A 17,926-nucleotide genomic window follows, 5' to 3' on the forward strand; every position below is an offset into this window, starting at 1 on the left:
ACATAAATCCCTCTTGGTGAGAAAAATTATCTTGTCAGAAAGAAAACAAGAAAAATCTCCTTAATTTAAGATATTTAATCTTACTAAGATTTCAGTTTTTGCAGTGTACTTACTCGTTAGGTGCTCAACGAGGGCTGTTACCAACTTGTATTTCCAACAGGCAGAATAACAGAACAGAAGCTCTTCACAAATGCACAAGAGACCTCATCTTTCTCACTTAGCTTTTCCGTCCAAACAGTATCCCCCCTCTTCCAGAGGAAACTCGAGCGCAATTGAAACTTTCACTTTGCTCATCCGGACACACACTTCTTTGGCTGATTTCCTAGCACGAAGTTCGGCCAAGCCAAAGCCACATCGGCAGTAAAAGTCTCAGAAGGTTGAATCTCCAGACCTGGCCAGCAGGATCTGACCTGCTGGCCAGACAGGAGGGAGAGTTATTCTTCACTGTTAGTTATGGGAGCTCTGGGTCTCGGGGCGTTCATTTATAGTGGAAGGTGACTTTATACGAGGTCTTGGTGAGGTCACTGTCCCAACGCTGTCGCCAAAGTCGCTTCTAATGAACGCTAAAGCGAAATTACAAAACTGCTTTTGTAGCCCATCTTCCGGTTTACTCTTAGCAGATTTATTACTGCACCTGCTCGCTTTACCACCTGGAAAACATGGTTTGCTGCTTTCCTCCTCTGCCCTACTTCTCAACCAAAGCCATAATGAACACCTGAAACTGCTACGTTTTTGCAGCGAATAGAGGTTTGTACTGAAACTGGGTCAGGTGTTGAGGCAGAGGAGCATTGAACATTCTGATACCACTGTGTCTTTGACCTCCAACTCAGAGCTGCATGGAAGGTAATAAAAGTAACATTTCTCACCCAAACATAGTTTTAACCCTTGTGTTTACAAATGGGGTCCAACCGACCCAACACACGTAAAACCTGTATCATTTGCCACAGTCCTCCATGTTTGGCTCTGTCCTTGCACGCAAAAGGGTTAAAACAAATGCGAGAAAAGTATCCCAGTGCCATTACTTAAGAGAAAACACGTGTAGGGCAAAGAGGAGTCTGAGCAGCACCAACTGAAAAGTGTCCCATCATTTAACTTCCCAAGATCAGGGAGAGAGCAGGTCAAACCCACACGCATGAGCGCCGAAATCCGCCAAGACACACTTAATGATGGGCCTGTCACAAGCTACGAACTTGATAAAACGGAGGTGTGAAGCCATATCTAGATCAGCTATTAATTAAGTCTCTGCCTCGCTGTGACTTCTCTATTTGTTCTGCTCCACATTGCCCTAATTGCTGCCTCCCCCGGTCGGAGAAAGAACAGCTGCCCTTTTCTGTTGCCTGTGGAAACATGAAAACATGAAAACTGCAGCCTGGTTAGCCAGGTACTATCTGTACTGCACTAATCTGATGATACATTTTTTTGAAATTAGGGGAAAAAAGCACAGAGTCGTAGAAGCAGAGCTACTCCAGTGATTTATAATAGTAATTTTGTTTTTGTTTTTGTCAAAATGCTGTGAAATCTACTAAAATGACAACTAAAGTAAACTGTTTTAAAACTAAGGAGATAGTTTGTATCCCTATAGGAATGCTACTGCAGATTTGGGAGGATGTTAAAACGGCAACTTTTTAAAACCGGGGAGGGGTCCGTGCCAACTTTACACTCAGCCAAATTAGCATACAATTTCAAGAGCCACTTGGAGATTTAAATAGGAATTCAAATTCTTTTAAAAAAGACATGTATAATTACTCAGCTAATAAAATGACTCTAAGAAAACTGCAGTTGTCCAAGAATTTCACCAGTTTTAGGACTAATGCTATAGCATTAGTCCTAAAATTCTAAATTCTTGGACAACTCAAGCTTCTTTGAGAAAAAAAAGAAATTAGCCTCTTCCCCGGTTTTATCTCAAAGGTATTTTATTATTCAATATCATTAACATATTCATTGCAGCCTTACTGCGTCCAGGGATGATACCTCTGAGGAATTCAGATCTGCTTAGATAAGGTTATTTGAGAAGATGTGTTCTTTTGGCCGCCGTGGGCCAGCGGTCCTTTACAGTGGGGCCAAACCTCTCGGAGCAACGTGAGGAATCTGAAGAATGGAAGTCAGATGGAGGTGAAGGGTCATTGAAAAGCACGCAGAGGGCAGGAGCACGTGTAGGCTCAGCATCAACATGCCATCTGCCTGCCCGCACTCGTCCGTGGAGACGTATGCACGCTCAAGCGTGCGGGTGTGCTCACTGGAGATTGTGAGGCGCGCACTCACACGCGTGCACTCGCGTTTCATCTGGCTCGAGCACACAAACAAAGACAACCACTCATGCAGCAGCAGAAATGAGATGATTATTGTAATTTAAGCCACTCAGGATTGGACCCGGGTATGCCAGCGAAGCAAGAGAGGGGTTAGACGACATTATGACTGAACAGAAGAACTATTGGTGAATACACTAAAAAAATTTAATGCAATAAGGAATCAGAGACAAGTTAAAATTGTATTAAGATATTATAATTCCAGCCACAACAAGTCTGGGGATGGATAAATAATTAAAATTCACAGGACTGAGGAGTCACATTGAACTCAGACAAAATGAAAAGTAGCGACTTCTTATAATGAATTACATCAAATCAATAATTCAGCAGCACGATGGAGCTCTGAAAGTGTTTTGTTTTCTCTGCATAAAATGGAAACTGCTTGACCTTGGCATTTAGCTGGGGGTAAATAAAATGCCACTGGAGTTGTAGGATCGTGAGTTGTGCAACAGTTCATCTTTTCTCACATTTGTCCGTATTAAAACAGTAACTCTGTTGTCACTTTGATGTTGACTGTCACAGAAAGCTATCCGCAAAATTTGAAGACACCATAACAAAGGCCGAGTGAAATGCTAAGAAATGAACATCCCCTGATCTGATCTGATCTGATTTTGAGCCACAGACTAAATTACTAAGTTACTAAATTCTCTGTAATTTAGTAACTGAATTCATTTTCTACAGCAGCCTAAATACACTGTTGTTGGAAAGCCTTTTATTATCACCAAGAGACACTTTGCTTTCTTGCTGTCCATGTTTGTAGAACAGACCCTGAAGTATAATTACTGTTTTCAAAGAAACATTGTCCGGGGACAGCTTTGTTTGTCACGCTCTGCATTTTTGTGTTGGAAGGAAACTCACAGCAAGTTTGTACAAGTTCTGCTTTTTCCAAAAGATGACGTGGCAAACAGTGTCAAATACACAGCCAGGTGTAGCATTTTGTTTTCTTTTTTCAAACAATGTGAATCTTGTCCAAGTTATGCAACGTTGAATTCTAGTTGATATACTTCATCCTGCATTCCATTGGAGACATTTAAGTCACATCTTTCTGGTGGCGGCTGCTGCTGACAATAACATATCAACGGTGAAAGTGGGATCTTGCTTCTATTCACAGATTAAAGTGGAGCTGTTTTTATTGGGAATATCATCAGATTATTAATTGAGCGGGATTGATTGGTCATTGACTTTAGCAAACCAATGATTTTGTTATTTTCAGTTTGAATTACAATTGAACTCCTGCTAAAAAAAAAACAAAACAGTAACTTCACAAGATTCCAAGAAGAACAAGCAATTTCCATGGATTTATTTTGGTTCTATCCTTGTTGTACATTGCAGTATCAGCTGTATAATAATATTTCAAATATATTTCATCCATATTTGGTCTTCCTTTTTTTTCTTGATTAAATAGAGAAAGAATAGACAGAACAATATGAAAGTCTTAGACGACACAGGTTTCATCAGTGGAGTTAAGGAGAAGCATTTATCTCTAAAATGACACAAATAAACATACTAAAAACACGCAAACTAACATAAGGCAATAGAAATAGGGCATTAAATCTACGATAAGCTTTTGTTTTTGGTATTTTTGGCTGAAAAGCTGACTCGTGCAAGATATCAGACAGTAAATAAAAAAATGTCGTCAAGACATAAAGTGGGTATAAAAGTGGTGATTATTGCCAGGTAGCATTTGTATGGATACACAACATCCCATGAAATGAATACTGTGCTGACAGTGCGGAATAAGAGCTCTTATGAAAGTTATACATTTTCATTCTCTTTAAAACTTAATGATATTTCTCTGGACCTAAACTGATCCATCCCATGGCACCGCAAAAGGTGGTAGTCACATTATGTTCCCCAGCGGTATTCACTGTCCCCAGATGAATCTTCTCACTGTAATAAAACCACACCTGACATGCAGATGTCTCAGAGTGCTGTAGAGCTAAGCTTTAGTCTCCTATATTTGTATAACCGTTTGGTATTTTTAGTGTCCAAATGCGATTGATATTTGCAGTGTATGTACATTCCATTTGAAATGTTTCCATTCGGCTTGTGACGGTTGTTAGTATGATAAGCGTAAAGCCTATTGAAGAGTTTGGATCACTTTCATTTTTCCATTGCACAAACAAGTCATAGTTAAGGGTTGGTTTGTACAGGGATGCATAGTGACTTCAGTATTTGATTATCACAGTAAAATTGTCTTACAGGAGACGTATTTCTGTCTTTACTACGTTTTATTGACCTGTATATTTGCTACAGGTTAAGGCTGCTACGAGGGACTCATATGATCATCTATTATTCAGTGCTTTTGTATCAGATCACAAAGAACAATCTAATATCTTGCAGAGTATAAAAATCCTCTTGTAAATATGTGGTTCTGGAGGTTGAAGCAGAAAACTAATTTCTCCAGAAAACTATTGATGAGAAAGATCACATTTCATTTTGCCAGTGCACTTGGTCGTTCGGTAAGCCATACATCATCCTGTAAGTGCCGTCTTACCGAATATGGAAACAGGAAATGCGTTGATGAAAGTCTAAGTTTTACTTCGCAAACATTTTGATTTCATTCTCAGATCTAAGCAAATAGATTACACCCATAGTTTTAAGAAAATGACTGGGGGCACCATGAATGAGTTCTTCATCAGTATTCAGTTTCATTAACATCCTGTCACTGCAAAGTGAACAATTGTAAGATATCAAGTCAAAAGAACTCATTGACTCTAACAGGAGTAGAATACATTATCAATTTCATGGCATTATACATTATTAAAGAAACTTCTGCGCTGTGGCGGGACAATTTATTTGTTCCCCTTTTTGTCTGTTTTCAATTTTATCATTAAATAAATCTTCAAAGGAGGAGATTTTCTCGTATAGTGGAAGAACTGAAAACCCTTCAGATAATGTCCCTTTGTTTTATTCAAGGTTGCAATAATTGCTTTGGCTCAGTCACAGTTTTAATGAGTAAAATAGACCAATTCCCTATTTTGAGTGGCTCAGTTTTCCCTTTTATTTTAGGCTTCAAAAACTCCCCAGCTCTTACTTGCAGAGACTTTTTCTTGGGATGCATATTGCTCTTCTGCACCATTATAAAAATGTGTTTTGCCAATTATCTTACAACTGAATGGTAATTTGAAATAGTAAAATGAGAAACAACCCAAAGTCTGTAGAATAAGCAAAAAATGTGACTCAAATATAAACATCTTTCTACTCAAGTAAAAGTAAATAGGAGAAATTCAAGAAATCACTAGAGTAGGAGTAAAAAAGTATTGCTTAAAAAGGCTACTCAACTGAGTAACGAATCAGAACATCATATATTGTTACAAGGATCAGACAGACAGACAAAAAAAGTAATGTGCAAATGCTGGTACAAATGAATAACATTGTTGCAAAATGACAGAAGAAGGCAGAAGAAACACTTTTCCAGTCAATATTTCAAAATATAATTCTTATAAAGCTACTACTTGTTAGTACAGGATATGGTACTTCTATGAACAGTAAATAGTGTTGACTGTATCGTTTCGACCTCCAAATGGCTCGAAAGGCACAGCAGACAAAAAAATGACATTAGAGCAACAAAACTTGTCTACAAACAAGACGCTTCGGATTCCTGTAAACTGTACTTTTGTGTCTACCTCTGGTGCATGTTTATTATTTAGCGACGTCACTCGCGGTGGGTGGAGTGTCCAGCAACGTGACTCAAGTAGGAAAAGCGTTACTTTATAATAATACGCAACTAAAACTAAAAAAAAAAAAAGATGGTATGTAGTAAAATTATACTCTTAAAAGGATTTTTTTTTTTTTAAGTTACTCCAGTGAAGGTCTCTGAGAAAAGTTAAGAGAAACTACCCACCCCTGGAAACAACATATGGTCAAGCACAGTTGCAGAATTGCAATAATGGAGTATTTAACATATCCTACACAGCAGAGTCAACATTCGATTTTAAAAGGGAAATTGAGTCTTTTGAAATGTCAGTCCTACATCCTATTGGATTCCTGAACTTTAATGTATTGTTTATTTTCTATTGTCACTGTAAATATAGAACTTCCTGGGTTTTTTTTAAAAAAATTTATTTTATTTTTTTATTATAATTGCACAGTATATGAAGTCACAATATTCATTGGAATATCAATGTGTGCGATACCGCAAAGGGCTGTTTGGATGGATTATCTGGTTGGCTCACAGTTTAAATATATCCATATAGATTAGAGTGAGAAACCCATCATCTCAATGTAACCACTACTTAGTTTAATTAGCAATAAACTCAGCGGTAAAGTTACTTTTGTTCTGGGATCACACAGGAGGATGATAAGTAAATAAATTCAACAACTCCAGTTTATTTTTCTTTCCCCACAAAAGAATAATAGTTCAGATAACACCAATTACCTTCATGAAGATTAATAAAACTTAAATTGTCCACCCTTAGAAAAAACAAAATAAAAAAAAATAAGGGTAGGTTTTCAACAACCGCTTCTTTTCCAAGAGGAAAAAATTACATTTCCCAGTTAGTCAGTCAATATACAGTTCAGTCAGTCAATTCAGTCAATGTGCACATAGATAGTAAATATTTGGGGAAAAAATGTTCCTGTACAAATAGTTTGTGAAATTAAAAAACTAATTCGAGGTATTGGGGGCCCCCCTTTTTGTTCAAAAAAGCTTATCTGTTGTCCAAGCAAAATATCCAGCTCCAGCCGCACGGTCCCTCCTCTTTCCAGGCTTCAGTCCGAGTCACAAAGATGGCGGCGGGGCCCTCCTGCTTCTGGAACTCCACGGGCTCGTTCAGATGTCGGCCATTAAAAAAACCAACCTGCATGCAAAGTGTTAACCGATCATGCAGGTATATGGAAATCAGCGAGATTCTTTCAATTACTTCTCATTAAAAAACAAATTAGCGTTTCAAATAAACAAACAAAAAAAAAAAAACTCAGTAATAAAGAACTTACTTAATAACATCACTTCACCATAAAACAGTCTCATTTCACAGAACTATGCTACTTACAGAGTGACACAATATACTCCGGTTGGTTTTTTTCTTGTTCAGAAAAACTGAGCAACATTAGCTCCGGCTAGGTAGCCATTCTGCATAAATAAGCAGCTGAAAATAAAACGACAGACTCAACGGAGAAATCCTGGAACAGAATCATCCAGTTCAAAATTACAGATTTCATTTGTATAACAGCAGCAGTAGTGACTAGTGACTTCTCTATTTCTGCTGAAACGTGCTTAGTCTGCATAGTCTGCCATTTCTCTTTCTTCTCCCTTATGCCTTACTCTTCTTCTTTTCCGACACAGGAGAAATTTGGGTCTAGTGCCCTCTACAGGACATCCTAAGAACTAATAAGACAACACATTAAACATACCGACAGACCAGCGTAGTTTATGGGGGTTACATCAATATTTAACAGCATTATTATATAAATGTTTTCCTAACATAGTGCTGTAACATTTCAGATGAACCTGTAATACGTTTATTTTAATGAAACATGCCACAAGCTTGTTTAAAATACTTAAGATATCCTCATTTCATCAAATAATTTGAAACAGAAAATTTCAAATAAATGTTTATCAAAGTGCTGAGACTGACTTAAAAGAAGGAAATATTGGTCCAACAATCATCAGGCGATATCTTCATGCAGACTGTTGATTAGCTTCTGACAACAAAAGGACCTAAAGGTGACGAAAGTGCACATGTAGATGATGCTCGATCTCCAAAGCGCTTGTTTCGAGAATGCCAGGGAACGATTTAAGCAAGACTGTTGCATTTTAACTCCAAGAAAATAAAGTCAGGGAAGAACTTACTGCGCCTTGCAGAAGAATTCATAGTCCCATAAACTTTTTTTTATTTTGCACATCGCCAACTTGCAATTACAAATGTGGCATGGCAGGGGAAAAGGAGACATAGTTTTCCTAAGTTTTTACACATAAAAAATCTAAACTATGCTGCGGGCATTTCTGTTCAGCCCACTTTTCTCTAATCCCTTAAAAGATTCAGCTTAGATTAAGCAGTCCAGTGGTTTATTTTAAAAAAATTCAGATCTTTTTTTTTTTATATATATATTGAAAATTGTATTACTACTGCTCTATAATCATTTGAGTTTATCACATGAAACCCCAATGAAATACATTAAGATGTCTAATTTGATCAAAGGTAAATTGCTTTGAGATGACAGGAGTTGTAGATTAGCGCTACTTAAACAGACTGATTTGGATTTAATTAATTCAAGGGGAATTCATAGTGCCCTAAACAGAGCATTGCACTTGACCATGTTGAGGGTAGTTTCACCTAAAAAAAAGTTTTATATGACATCTGCTGGGCAGGTGAAACAAAAGGCTTTATTCCTAAAATACATGAAATCAACCTATCAGTAACAGAGATTTGAAAAATAGTAAATGACATGGGCATATTAGCTCCTTAATTTGCCAACCACATAAAAACGTTTCATTCATAAAAAAAAAAAAAAAAAAGTTGTATTTGTTGTTAAGCATTGTGGAGGCAATGGGGATTTTGCAACAAGTGGTTACTTCAGCGCTAAAAGTTTAGTTCTCTCTTGTTTTATATATATATATAAGTAACATGTGGATCTAATTGCTCCAGTTTGAACAGGACGGTCAGTTAAACTTGTGAACATGTCATTAAAAGAACAAAGACACAGTCAGCATCCCGGTACTTGGTTGCAATCTGAAGAAAACACTGGATTTGTTGAAATGTGGAGCGAGCACGGTGCTGGACGCAGCCTCAGAGACAGCTTCCTGATGAGCTTACAAGCTTCAGCCTCCTGCTGTCACCTTTTTATGCAACATATTTGTCTGTTCCTCATGTGACTGCTGTGCATGTGTCTGAAGTTTCTTTCTTTTTTTTTTTTGTCTGAATATAAAAGATAATGACTTTTATGTCACTACACAGACTCCCGAAATGATCTCATTCTACTTAACAACTTTTTGAAAATGCACAAAAAAAAAGAAGAGAGAAAACAGTTGGGTTGAGCTCTTTAGTGAGTAAATATCACTCTCCCTGTGGCCGCAAACAAGAGGCCACCGGGTACGGCATATGGAAAGTGTGACGGTGGCTTAAAGCAGAATGTTTGTGGTGTTGTCGTTTTAAGGTTTTGGAGGGACTACAGGCAGACATTTGTAAAAATCAGTGTCCCAATGTAAAAACGCTGCATTGAAGTTATCTCCTGTTTCCTTCCAATCGATTCAACGTGCACAGTGAAATGATCTGTGTTCAATGAAAGCCGGCCCTGAAAGCTCCTTTTTAATCCAGAGTTATTGAAGCAGAGCAGATTCTCTTCCCGGCTGCCACTTCAAACGGGTCTTTTCCCTCTTCTCTCCTCCACTCCGGAGCACGGCGGGCTCGTCTTTATGACAGCCTTTAAAGCACTTCATCTGGGGCCTCAGGTAGGGTTTCTACTTCCTGGTTGTCACAGTTATGGCTCATTAAAAAGGAAACTGACTCCCTCTCAGATCTTTATAATGTGTGTAAGTCCTCAGTACTGAAGTTGTCACCCAAGCACATCTTGTCTGAATTAGCATTAACCCTGATAGAGGTCAGTGTAATCACAGTCAGATGCTGCAGTCACGAACTGAGGTTGTTAATAAAACTAAATTTCTGAGGGTCAGGGGAAGAAAATGTTAAGAGGACGGAGCGACATAACAAACCAGTTGCATCAGTGAGACTAGCCTCATTTACATTGTTGTAAAGAACAATTTACGTAGTTCTGTAATTCAGTTGAAGTCGAAGAAAGCTAAAAAACATACAGACATTTTAAAAAGTCTGTTATTTGTCATTGTGATCCCCTTTCACACATTTGAACATCTGAATTTTGCTACTGGAAAAGAGTCAAAATGGACTCCTACATATTAACTCTTAGTTGTGTTGTAATTAATATTACTTCAGAAATAAGTGTACAAAGTATAGTCTGAACTCTGAGAACCTTGCAATGAGTGAAAGCTTCACAATTTCTGCTTGCAATAAGTGTTGCATCCCATCCCAAAAAGGCCAGTAAGATGGCCTTGCAGCAAAACTTATTTTAGCAAATGTGGTGAAGTCTGTGCAGCTTCAGATGTTTATGTGTTGAGTGCATTCATCGGCTCTATTTATAAAAGTGTTGGAATAATAGGCAAGTTAAATCATATTTACATTTAAAAAACAATTAAAAGTCAATATCACTTAAGGCTTATAGTCCATATTTTTCGGACTATAAGCTGCTACTAGCCGGGTGCGGCTTTTCTGTGTGTTTTTCTTCTTCTTCTACGGCCAGGGGGTTCTTTAGCAGGAATGGAATCATTGGAAGTCAAAATTGGAAATCAAAGAAGAAAGTGCTCATTTTCATTTAGAACAAGCTCATGCTAACTGCAGGCATGATGGAGAAATTTCTTCAAACTCATATGATGCAGCTTGTAAGTTGAGGGCTGTTGATCTGCCAGTACAGGAGGGAAATGGAGCCGCTGCAGGCAGTGGCGCAAAAAGTGGATATGCAGCGCATTCAACGCATAGCGGCGCAGCACCAGAGGGGGCATCAAAACCCCGTCTGGAGGGGGAGGCACGCCGATGATGTCTTCGCATACACTTCAGCACGCCCTTACGCTTCTTCACCTCGTGCACATGACGGGGTAAATGTAGTGAGTTTTACCTTCCACGTTTCTTTATCTGGGGGTGGTGGGGGTAGAACGTACCTTCCTTCGGATGGGGGGCACCGATTTATGTTTTCGCATCCACCTGAAAAATATGTAGTTGCGATCCTGGCTGCACGTAAGTTCCGTGTGAACGAAACCATGGTTTGGCGTTGGAGACGGAGGACTGCATTTTTTTTTTTCCCAAAAATGTTTTATTTCATGGTGCGCTACGGTAGTTATGTTTTTAAAGGAATAATATAAACTCAATAGCTGCATTTGAAATCGTATATTTAAGTCAACGCAATTAAAAATGTGAGACTGATTAATTATGCACTGATGATTTAAAACACACTTTCTGATTTGTGAGGCATTTACTGTGTGTGAAAAAATGGATTCTCAGCATCCAGTCTGTTGAACTTTTTGTATCAGGCAATACCAGATATTTATTTTGTTAGTCGCATAGTAAGTTTAAGTATACCTTATCAGAGGACAGAGCATGTTTGTTTGTTTGTGAGATAGCAGAAGCACTGGCTGCCCCAGAGAGCAATTTATGAAAGAACCACCATCATTTGGTGTAATAAAAGCTGGAACAGGTGCAACAAAAGATTAAAATGTATATTTGAACTGATCTCAGATCTGGCATCAGTGTTGAGTAATAGGTCATTTATCATTCTTTTTTTTAATCATAAAACAATTGTCTTAAAGTATCCCCTTGCATGACTATTTAGTGAAACTTTGTTTATAATTGTGGTTATTATTTGAGGTTGACAAGATTCATGAAAATGAAGCAAAGAAATGATTTAACTCAAGGGGAGCTGACATGTTTTGAGCAAGAGAGAAACAGATATAACTAGATTTGATCCCTTCAACATGAAACTTTTTCACAAGAAGAGAGACCACATTTGGTCATTTTTGAAATCTCCAATTCAAATTCGCTATTTAGTTGAACATGTAATGTTGCTGGATGTGTCCATTTCACACCCAGCAACCTTTATATCAGTACAGACTTTAGAACAACGTGACTCCCTCTCTCCAACACACACTCGGTTTCTAAATACAAAGGGAAAACTTCCTGCGTAAAACTAGCTGTAACCACATTTGCATTAGTCACCAAAACTGAGTTGTGCTGCAGAAAGCTGCTGATGCTCTTGTTATTTAAATTGTGTGATGCATCATTTTGGACAGAGCTGAAGCAGAGAGATGCAATCCTCCGCATTGTTGTCACTTTGCCACATCCGTAACCACTTAAACCGATCATCCTGGAACGCCCCCTGAGAATCAATACAACCTGTACAATGGAAAGAAATGTACATTTTTAAACCAAATTCCAGTGAGATGGGAGCTGAAAGCCGCTGAGCTCAGGAACTCCGGTTACTCACTGAAACAGCTGGATAACTCAAACAGTGTGCGTGATTCAATTCGTGCAAGTCAAGCTGAAGGTGTCAAAACTGAAACCCCTGCAGTGGGACCGGAGGCAGGACTTCATCAATGAGCAATCAAGGGCAAACGGGGAAGTGTTGCTGATGAGTCTGTGCTTTGTTTTCCTCAGGGTGTCATCTCTTTACCTGGAAACAAAGTCTCAGAACATCCAACCAGCGGAGATGAAGGAGGGAAATTTCTTTTCGAGGTCATTCCAGGTAAGATCAAAGCTCACTTAACGCCTTTCGGGTTTCACTGAGCAGTGACGGCGATGCCTCGTCGAGCTGCACGATGCCCACACTGGGCGGGTGGGTAAACCCAAATGAGTACTGGAGCGTCACGCCAGTGCTGCGACAAAAGTGACAACTCTACTATGTCTTGTGCTTGCTGCAAACTGTGATGTTTGTCTGTCCCTTAATTAACTGTGCTGTTTGAGGCCAGTAGCTCCGCAGTAACCATACTCTGCCACTGATTGACCCTGGTGACCAAACCAATATAATAATCAGAGCTACAGAGCCTTGCAAAAGCTATTCATATGTTTATGAATAATATTTGAAGGCAGTTGGTTGCACTGGAATATATTTAATCCCTGATCCTAACCATGCACCATTTTAGTTAAAAAGAAAACAAGGTGCATTTGCAATTATATATGCCTCTGTGTTGATTTATCAAATAAAATCCCAATAGATTCACAGTCGTGACATTGCAAAGCCTGAAAATACTTTTGCAAAGCGACACAGACAACTCTGAAAGTGGGTAGATTGCACCATAAACGAAAGTTGGCCTGCCCCACTGAGGGCAAGAAAAAGAAACTTTGTAAGGTAAAAAAAAAAAAATGTCAGAAACGTTTGTACATGCGGCAGAAACAGGCACAGCTGCCGCTGTCGGAGAGCAAAGCTGTGCGAAAGCCCAGCAGAATACACAGGATGTGAGCACCAACCACTTGTTCTTTTTTTGTATCAGTCTGTCCCCTCGGGTGTAGCCAAGCGAATACATCTTAGATGACACTGACATGCATGTAGCAAGATGACTTCTCACATCATTTGTGACCAAACATGCGGTGTGGAAGTGAAAGTGGGCTTATCAGAACCGATACAAACACAGTGCGTCATGTTTTTTTGTTTGTTTGTTTGTTTTTTGTCTATGGCAGTTGAAAGAAGGTTCACCTTCCACAGAAATATGAATAATTTTCTGTAGAACTTTCATCCTAAAATTCAAGCTTTTGTTTCTGATGCTCACACAGAAGGAGTTTTGCAGATGCTAGAAACTATGTTTGGAGGAATCATCGGAAGCAGTTTCTAAAGATAAGGACTCAAATAAAGATTAAAACATCAAATACAGTGGATTTTTAAAAAATCTGCAGGTTCTTTTGTGTACAAAATTAGGTCAATAGTAAGCAATTCAACAACTTTTTCTACATGTATTGTAACAGATAACCTCACTATATTGACCCATTTGATTTGAGTTTAATTGAAAACTCCATTTATTTCAAGAACTTCATCAAATTTCTGAAAACAATATAAAGAGGGTCTATAGATAGAAACTTTATTCATCCCTTTGGGATTTACCATCAGGGAAATATCCATCTTAATCTACAATGGAATTATTTTGCCTGAAAATTTTGATTATAGACAGAAATGCACGAGTTTCTGCTGAGTAGATATTGTAAAGTCAGGATGTGGAATGGTAAAAGATGTCTACAAAAGCAGATCTACTGCAACATTTATTGGCTTAGGGACTTAATGTGGTTTTACACATGCAACAAGTTTGCTTTTCAAGTGAGTTGTAAAATTTCAGCAGGGGTGTTTTAAGAGTCATGGTGTTTTAATGCCATTTTCTAATTTCTATGAAAAATGTGGCATTTACTGTTGATAACACCCATTGTTTGTCAGCTGCTTTAAGACGCTGTTCACAAGATTAAATGTTGCTAGCCATTGAAACTTTTGCCAACGTTTGCTGAAAAAAAGGTCTATTAAAGTCTATTGAAGTATAAAAGTGCAATGTTCTACAAAAGAGGTGAAAATGGAGCTTTTTCAAAACAAAACCTGATATTTTCACTTCTCTTCATTACCAGTTAAAAATGACCCAGCTTTAATAACCCTCTGAGCCATCGAAGGTGCAGCACTGACATGTTTTAGGCAAAGAAGTGAAACTCAACATGCAACTATTATGAAACCAGCTATATTAGGCAAAGAATAGGGCACAGAGTTATGAGTTCAAATGAGAAGCAACCTTATGTTTGAAATAATTATTAGAGCAGACCCGATGTATGTTTTTAATCATCCCCTTAATTACAGCACGCAAAGAGTACACGCCTTGTTCACTTACTCTGATTTGTTTTCTCAGTGTGGATTTCAAACAGACTTTTTCAAAGAATTCATTTATTTTCTAAAATGAAACATAATTTCTTTGCACCTAAAGTCCAAAATGGAAATTAATGTCTTTGTCTCCATTATATAAAGTGGGGAAACCTTACTTCAATGACATAAAGAACAAGGAAGTATTTTTTTTTTTGTGTGTGTATTTATATTTTGTAAATATATGTCTTGTAAATAAATTAAAGATACATTTAGAGTGCAAATTATAAACACAAAATGTTTCTCTTGAAATAAATTAACCACATTTCAATTTTTTCTGACTTTATTGCTAGAGGGAAATTACTAAAATTTGTTTCTGATCAATAGAAACATGATTATTAGATGTTTCACAGTTTGTTTTTAAGGAATCTGGATTGCAGTTGGTCAAAATTTAAGAGGGTTTGACCGGTCAAACCTGGACTGGATTATTTTACACACACTAAAGACTCTTTACAACGCAATTTGTGGCTTTCAAATTTAAAATTTTAAACAATTTTGGCATCTCAGAGTTTTGCTTGGAACCTGGAAGAGAAAAGGCTGTGAATAAACAGAATCCAATCACTTTAAGTTCACTTCTAATATATATATTTTTTAACATTTAAACACTGGGATGTCTGTTTATGAACAATCCCACACTTACATTTACTCAAAGTGACATGTCTCCTTCAGATTGATTGTTCGCGCCACCGCATCGTGTTGAATACCTGTCCGTTAAAAAACTTTGCTCTTCCACAGATGTAAAGAGAGGCAGAGCAGCTTCCCCCCAGTTTGCTCCATCTTCTGCTCCCCTCACACTGATGAGAATACAAGTGCATGACTTGTTATGAGACAGCTCATAAAAGGGTTTAAGAGACGCACAGACGGCTAATGAAAGGAAAACGCCACACATTTATTCCACTGCTCTAAATGTGGTGCGGCATTTGGGACAAAACTCATACAGACGGGAAGTGGGAGCGGCCGAGGGGAGGGAGCGAGGTGTGGGGGTCGCTAGAGATCCACAGAGAAGTCCGTTGTCTTTTAGTCAGTTTGGTGGGGATAAATATGAGCTGGGTGTCTGCTTGCTGCTTCAGGATGACTGGTCCTCAGATTAAAAACAAGGCTCTGAATTCTCAGCTGCACCGGAAAGTCTTACCCCGCTCTCCTCTGTGCACTGGAGGGAAGCGGGGAAAAAGTTTCGACAAAGCTCACTGGAAACATCTCTGCTACTTTCACTCACCTGCATCGAGAGCTCTCTGAGATGCTATTTTTATTGCTTCCCCTTATTCACGGCTCTCTTGTTCCACATCTGGTTGATGTGTGTTAAACCTGCAGAAATAGGCGAACCACACTGAAAACAATGTTTAGACTGGAAGCATAATGTCTTTTTTTATTTTTAGCTGTGTAACAAAACACCACAGGCACAGCGGCTCTTTTATTCACTCACCTAAAGTAAGACTTGTTTGTGTTTCAGCTATTGTTGTTTTTTTCTTTTTCTCTGCCAACATGCTCAAAAAGTAAAATGCAAGGACATTTCCTGTCAGGGGTGACGTTTTTGTCAGAAAATGTATGCTTTTAAGATGAGGTTTACATTTTAGAAAAAAAAACAAAAAACTATATTGATTTATAAATGAACCATCCACTTGATTACCCTCTTAGAAACTCATGTTATAATAGGATTTTAGGAGAAAAAAATAGACTTCTTTGTAGAGTCTTTAATAAACAGGAAGGGATGCCTAGGAAAACATTAGATATTTCGCTCATCCGAAATTCAGATCACAACTTCCTGCCACTCAGGTTCGCTGTGCGCTCTCATCTTCAGCTTAATCCTCTGAAGAATGCCAGGACACATCAAGAAGAGGAACCTAAAATGAACTCTAAACGCCACAGTGAGCAAATGAGGAATTCAGACACATGATTCAAACCTTTTTATTTCTATCATACCACCATATATGAGTAAATAATGCTTATTCTCTGCATACAGTGGTGACCTGAACCGTCTTAATGCTGGAAATCAGCTGCTGCTGTGTTTTTAATGAAGAAACTAGAGTGCTTGCTTTTACCCAAGCTTCAATAAACTCTATGCTTTTGCTGTATTATGAGTTTCTTTCTGTTAGCCTCAGGCACAGTATTTGGTTATACATCTCTTGGAAAGGATGGCTGGTGGAATAATAGAAAGTAAAATAGTGCAGTCTTTTCCATCTCATAATGCTGGCCTTTGTCATTTGATTAGTAGAAAAATAAAATCAGTTCTTAAAAAAAAAAAAAAAAAAAACAAGAGACGTTGCTGCTTACCAGCAGCTGTAACATTGTTTAGTTCCAGAAAATTGCAATAAAAATAGAACAATACTTTTACCCATTTTGAACGGAATTGAAGTCGGTGATTTGAATTGAAAGGTTGTACTGCCCTCATGTGTCTGTTTAGCACATAGCAGTTCTAGTAGTTATTTCTACTACAGATCAGTTATGATCACTGCAAAGGCACAGCAGCAGCAACTTTCAACTCTGGCAGGTTTAAGTAAACAGCAAAACAAACGTTTACAATAACTGCTAAATTTCATTTTATGGATTTAAGACCAATATCCCCTTATCTGGCTTTCATTCAGAACTGCTGCAAAATCATGATGGTTCTCTCAAGACAACATTCGTGACAAAAGTGAGAAACTTGGCTTCCTAAGATGAAATTCTGTACAATCAATTTGAATTTAACATGCAATCCCTGAACCCATCTAAGGCTTCTCACTAAAGAACGCTGAGTCTTAGTGACTGAATGACAGGTTAATGCAACAGATAACTATTGGAGACTGAAGACAGACATGCAATTTTCTAAGCACAGACAAGGCTACTGTTTTTAGCAACAAGGTAATTTATAGTCTGGCTAAGCTGGCAGGATGACTGAAAGCACCAGAAGCCGATGATTAAATGATGGATGGAAGAATTTAAATTAAACAAACCAGCAGGGAGACCTCTAATTCTCAGAGCAATTATTCATCTTGTTCAGTGAGAAATATGACAGACTGAGAATACTGCCCTGCAGACGCCAGTGTTTTAGATGAAGGAAGCCCCATGTGGAGTCGTAAAGAAAACATGAATCTGTCACGCTGACATTTAACTGTAAGGATATATTGAGGTGTTTTTCAAATCAACCCCTGTGTCATATTAGTTGTGGACAATGTGCATTGCTGACACTTACTGCATGGATGTAGGGGTGTGTGTGCGTGTGTGCGTGCGTGTGTGTGTGTGTGTGTGTGTGTGTG

General features: G+C 38.3%; 1 protein-coding gene across 2 annotated transcripts in view; it reads left to right on the plus strand.

The window, feature by feature from the left end:
- Positions 1-17,926, plus strand: part of arhgap24 (Rho GTPase activating protein 24) — a 69,207-nt gene that overhangs the window by 18,052 nt on the left and 33,229 nt on the right. For both annotated transcript variants that reach the window (XM_008424527.2, XM_017307862.1), the window contains exon 3: positions 12,467-12,554. In XM_008424527.2, coding sequence (XP_008422749.1) covers positions 12,467-12,554 — 88 coding nt within the window. The remainder of the gene's footprint in view (positions 1-12,466; positions 12,555-17,926) is intronic.

Source organism: Poecilia reticulata, linkage group LG12 (assembly GCF_000633615.1).
Source record: "Poecilia reticulata strain Guanapo linkage group LG12, Guppy_female_1.0+MT, whole genome shotgun sequence".
Classification (NCBI taxonomy): domain Eukaryota; kingdom Metazoa; phylum Chordata; class Actinopteri; order Cyprinodontiformes; family Poeciliidae; genus Poecilia; species Poecilia reticulata.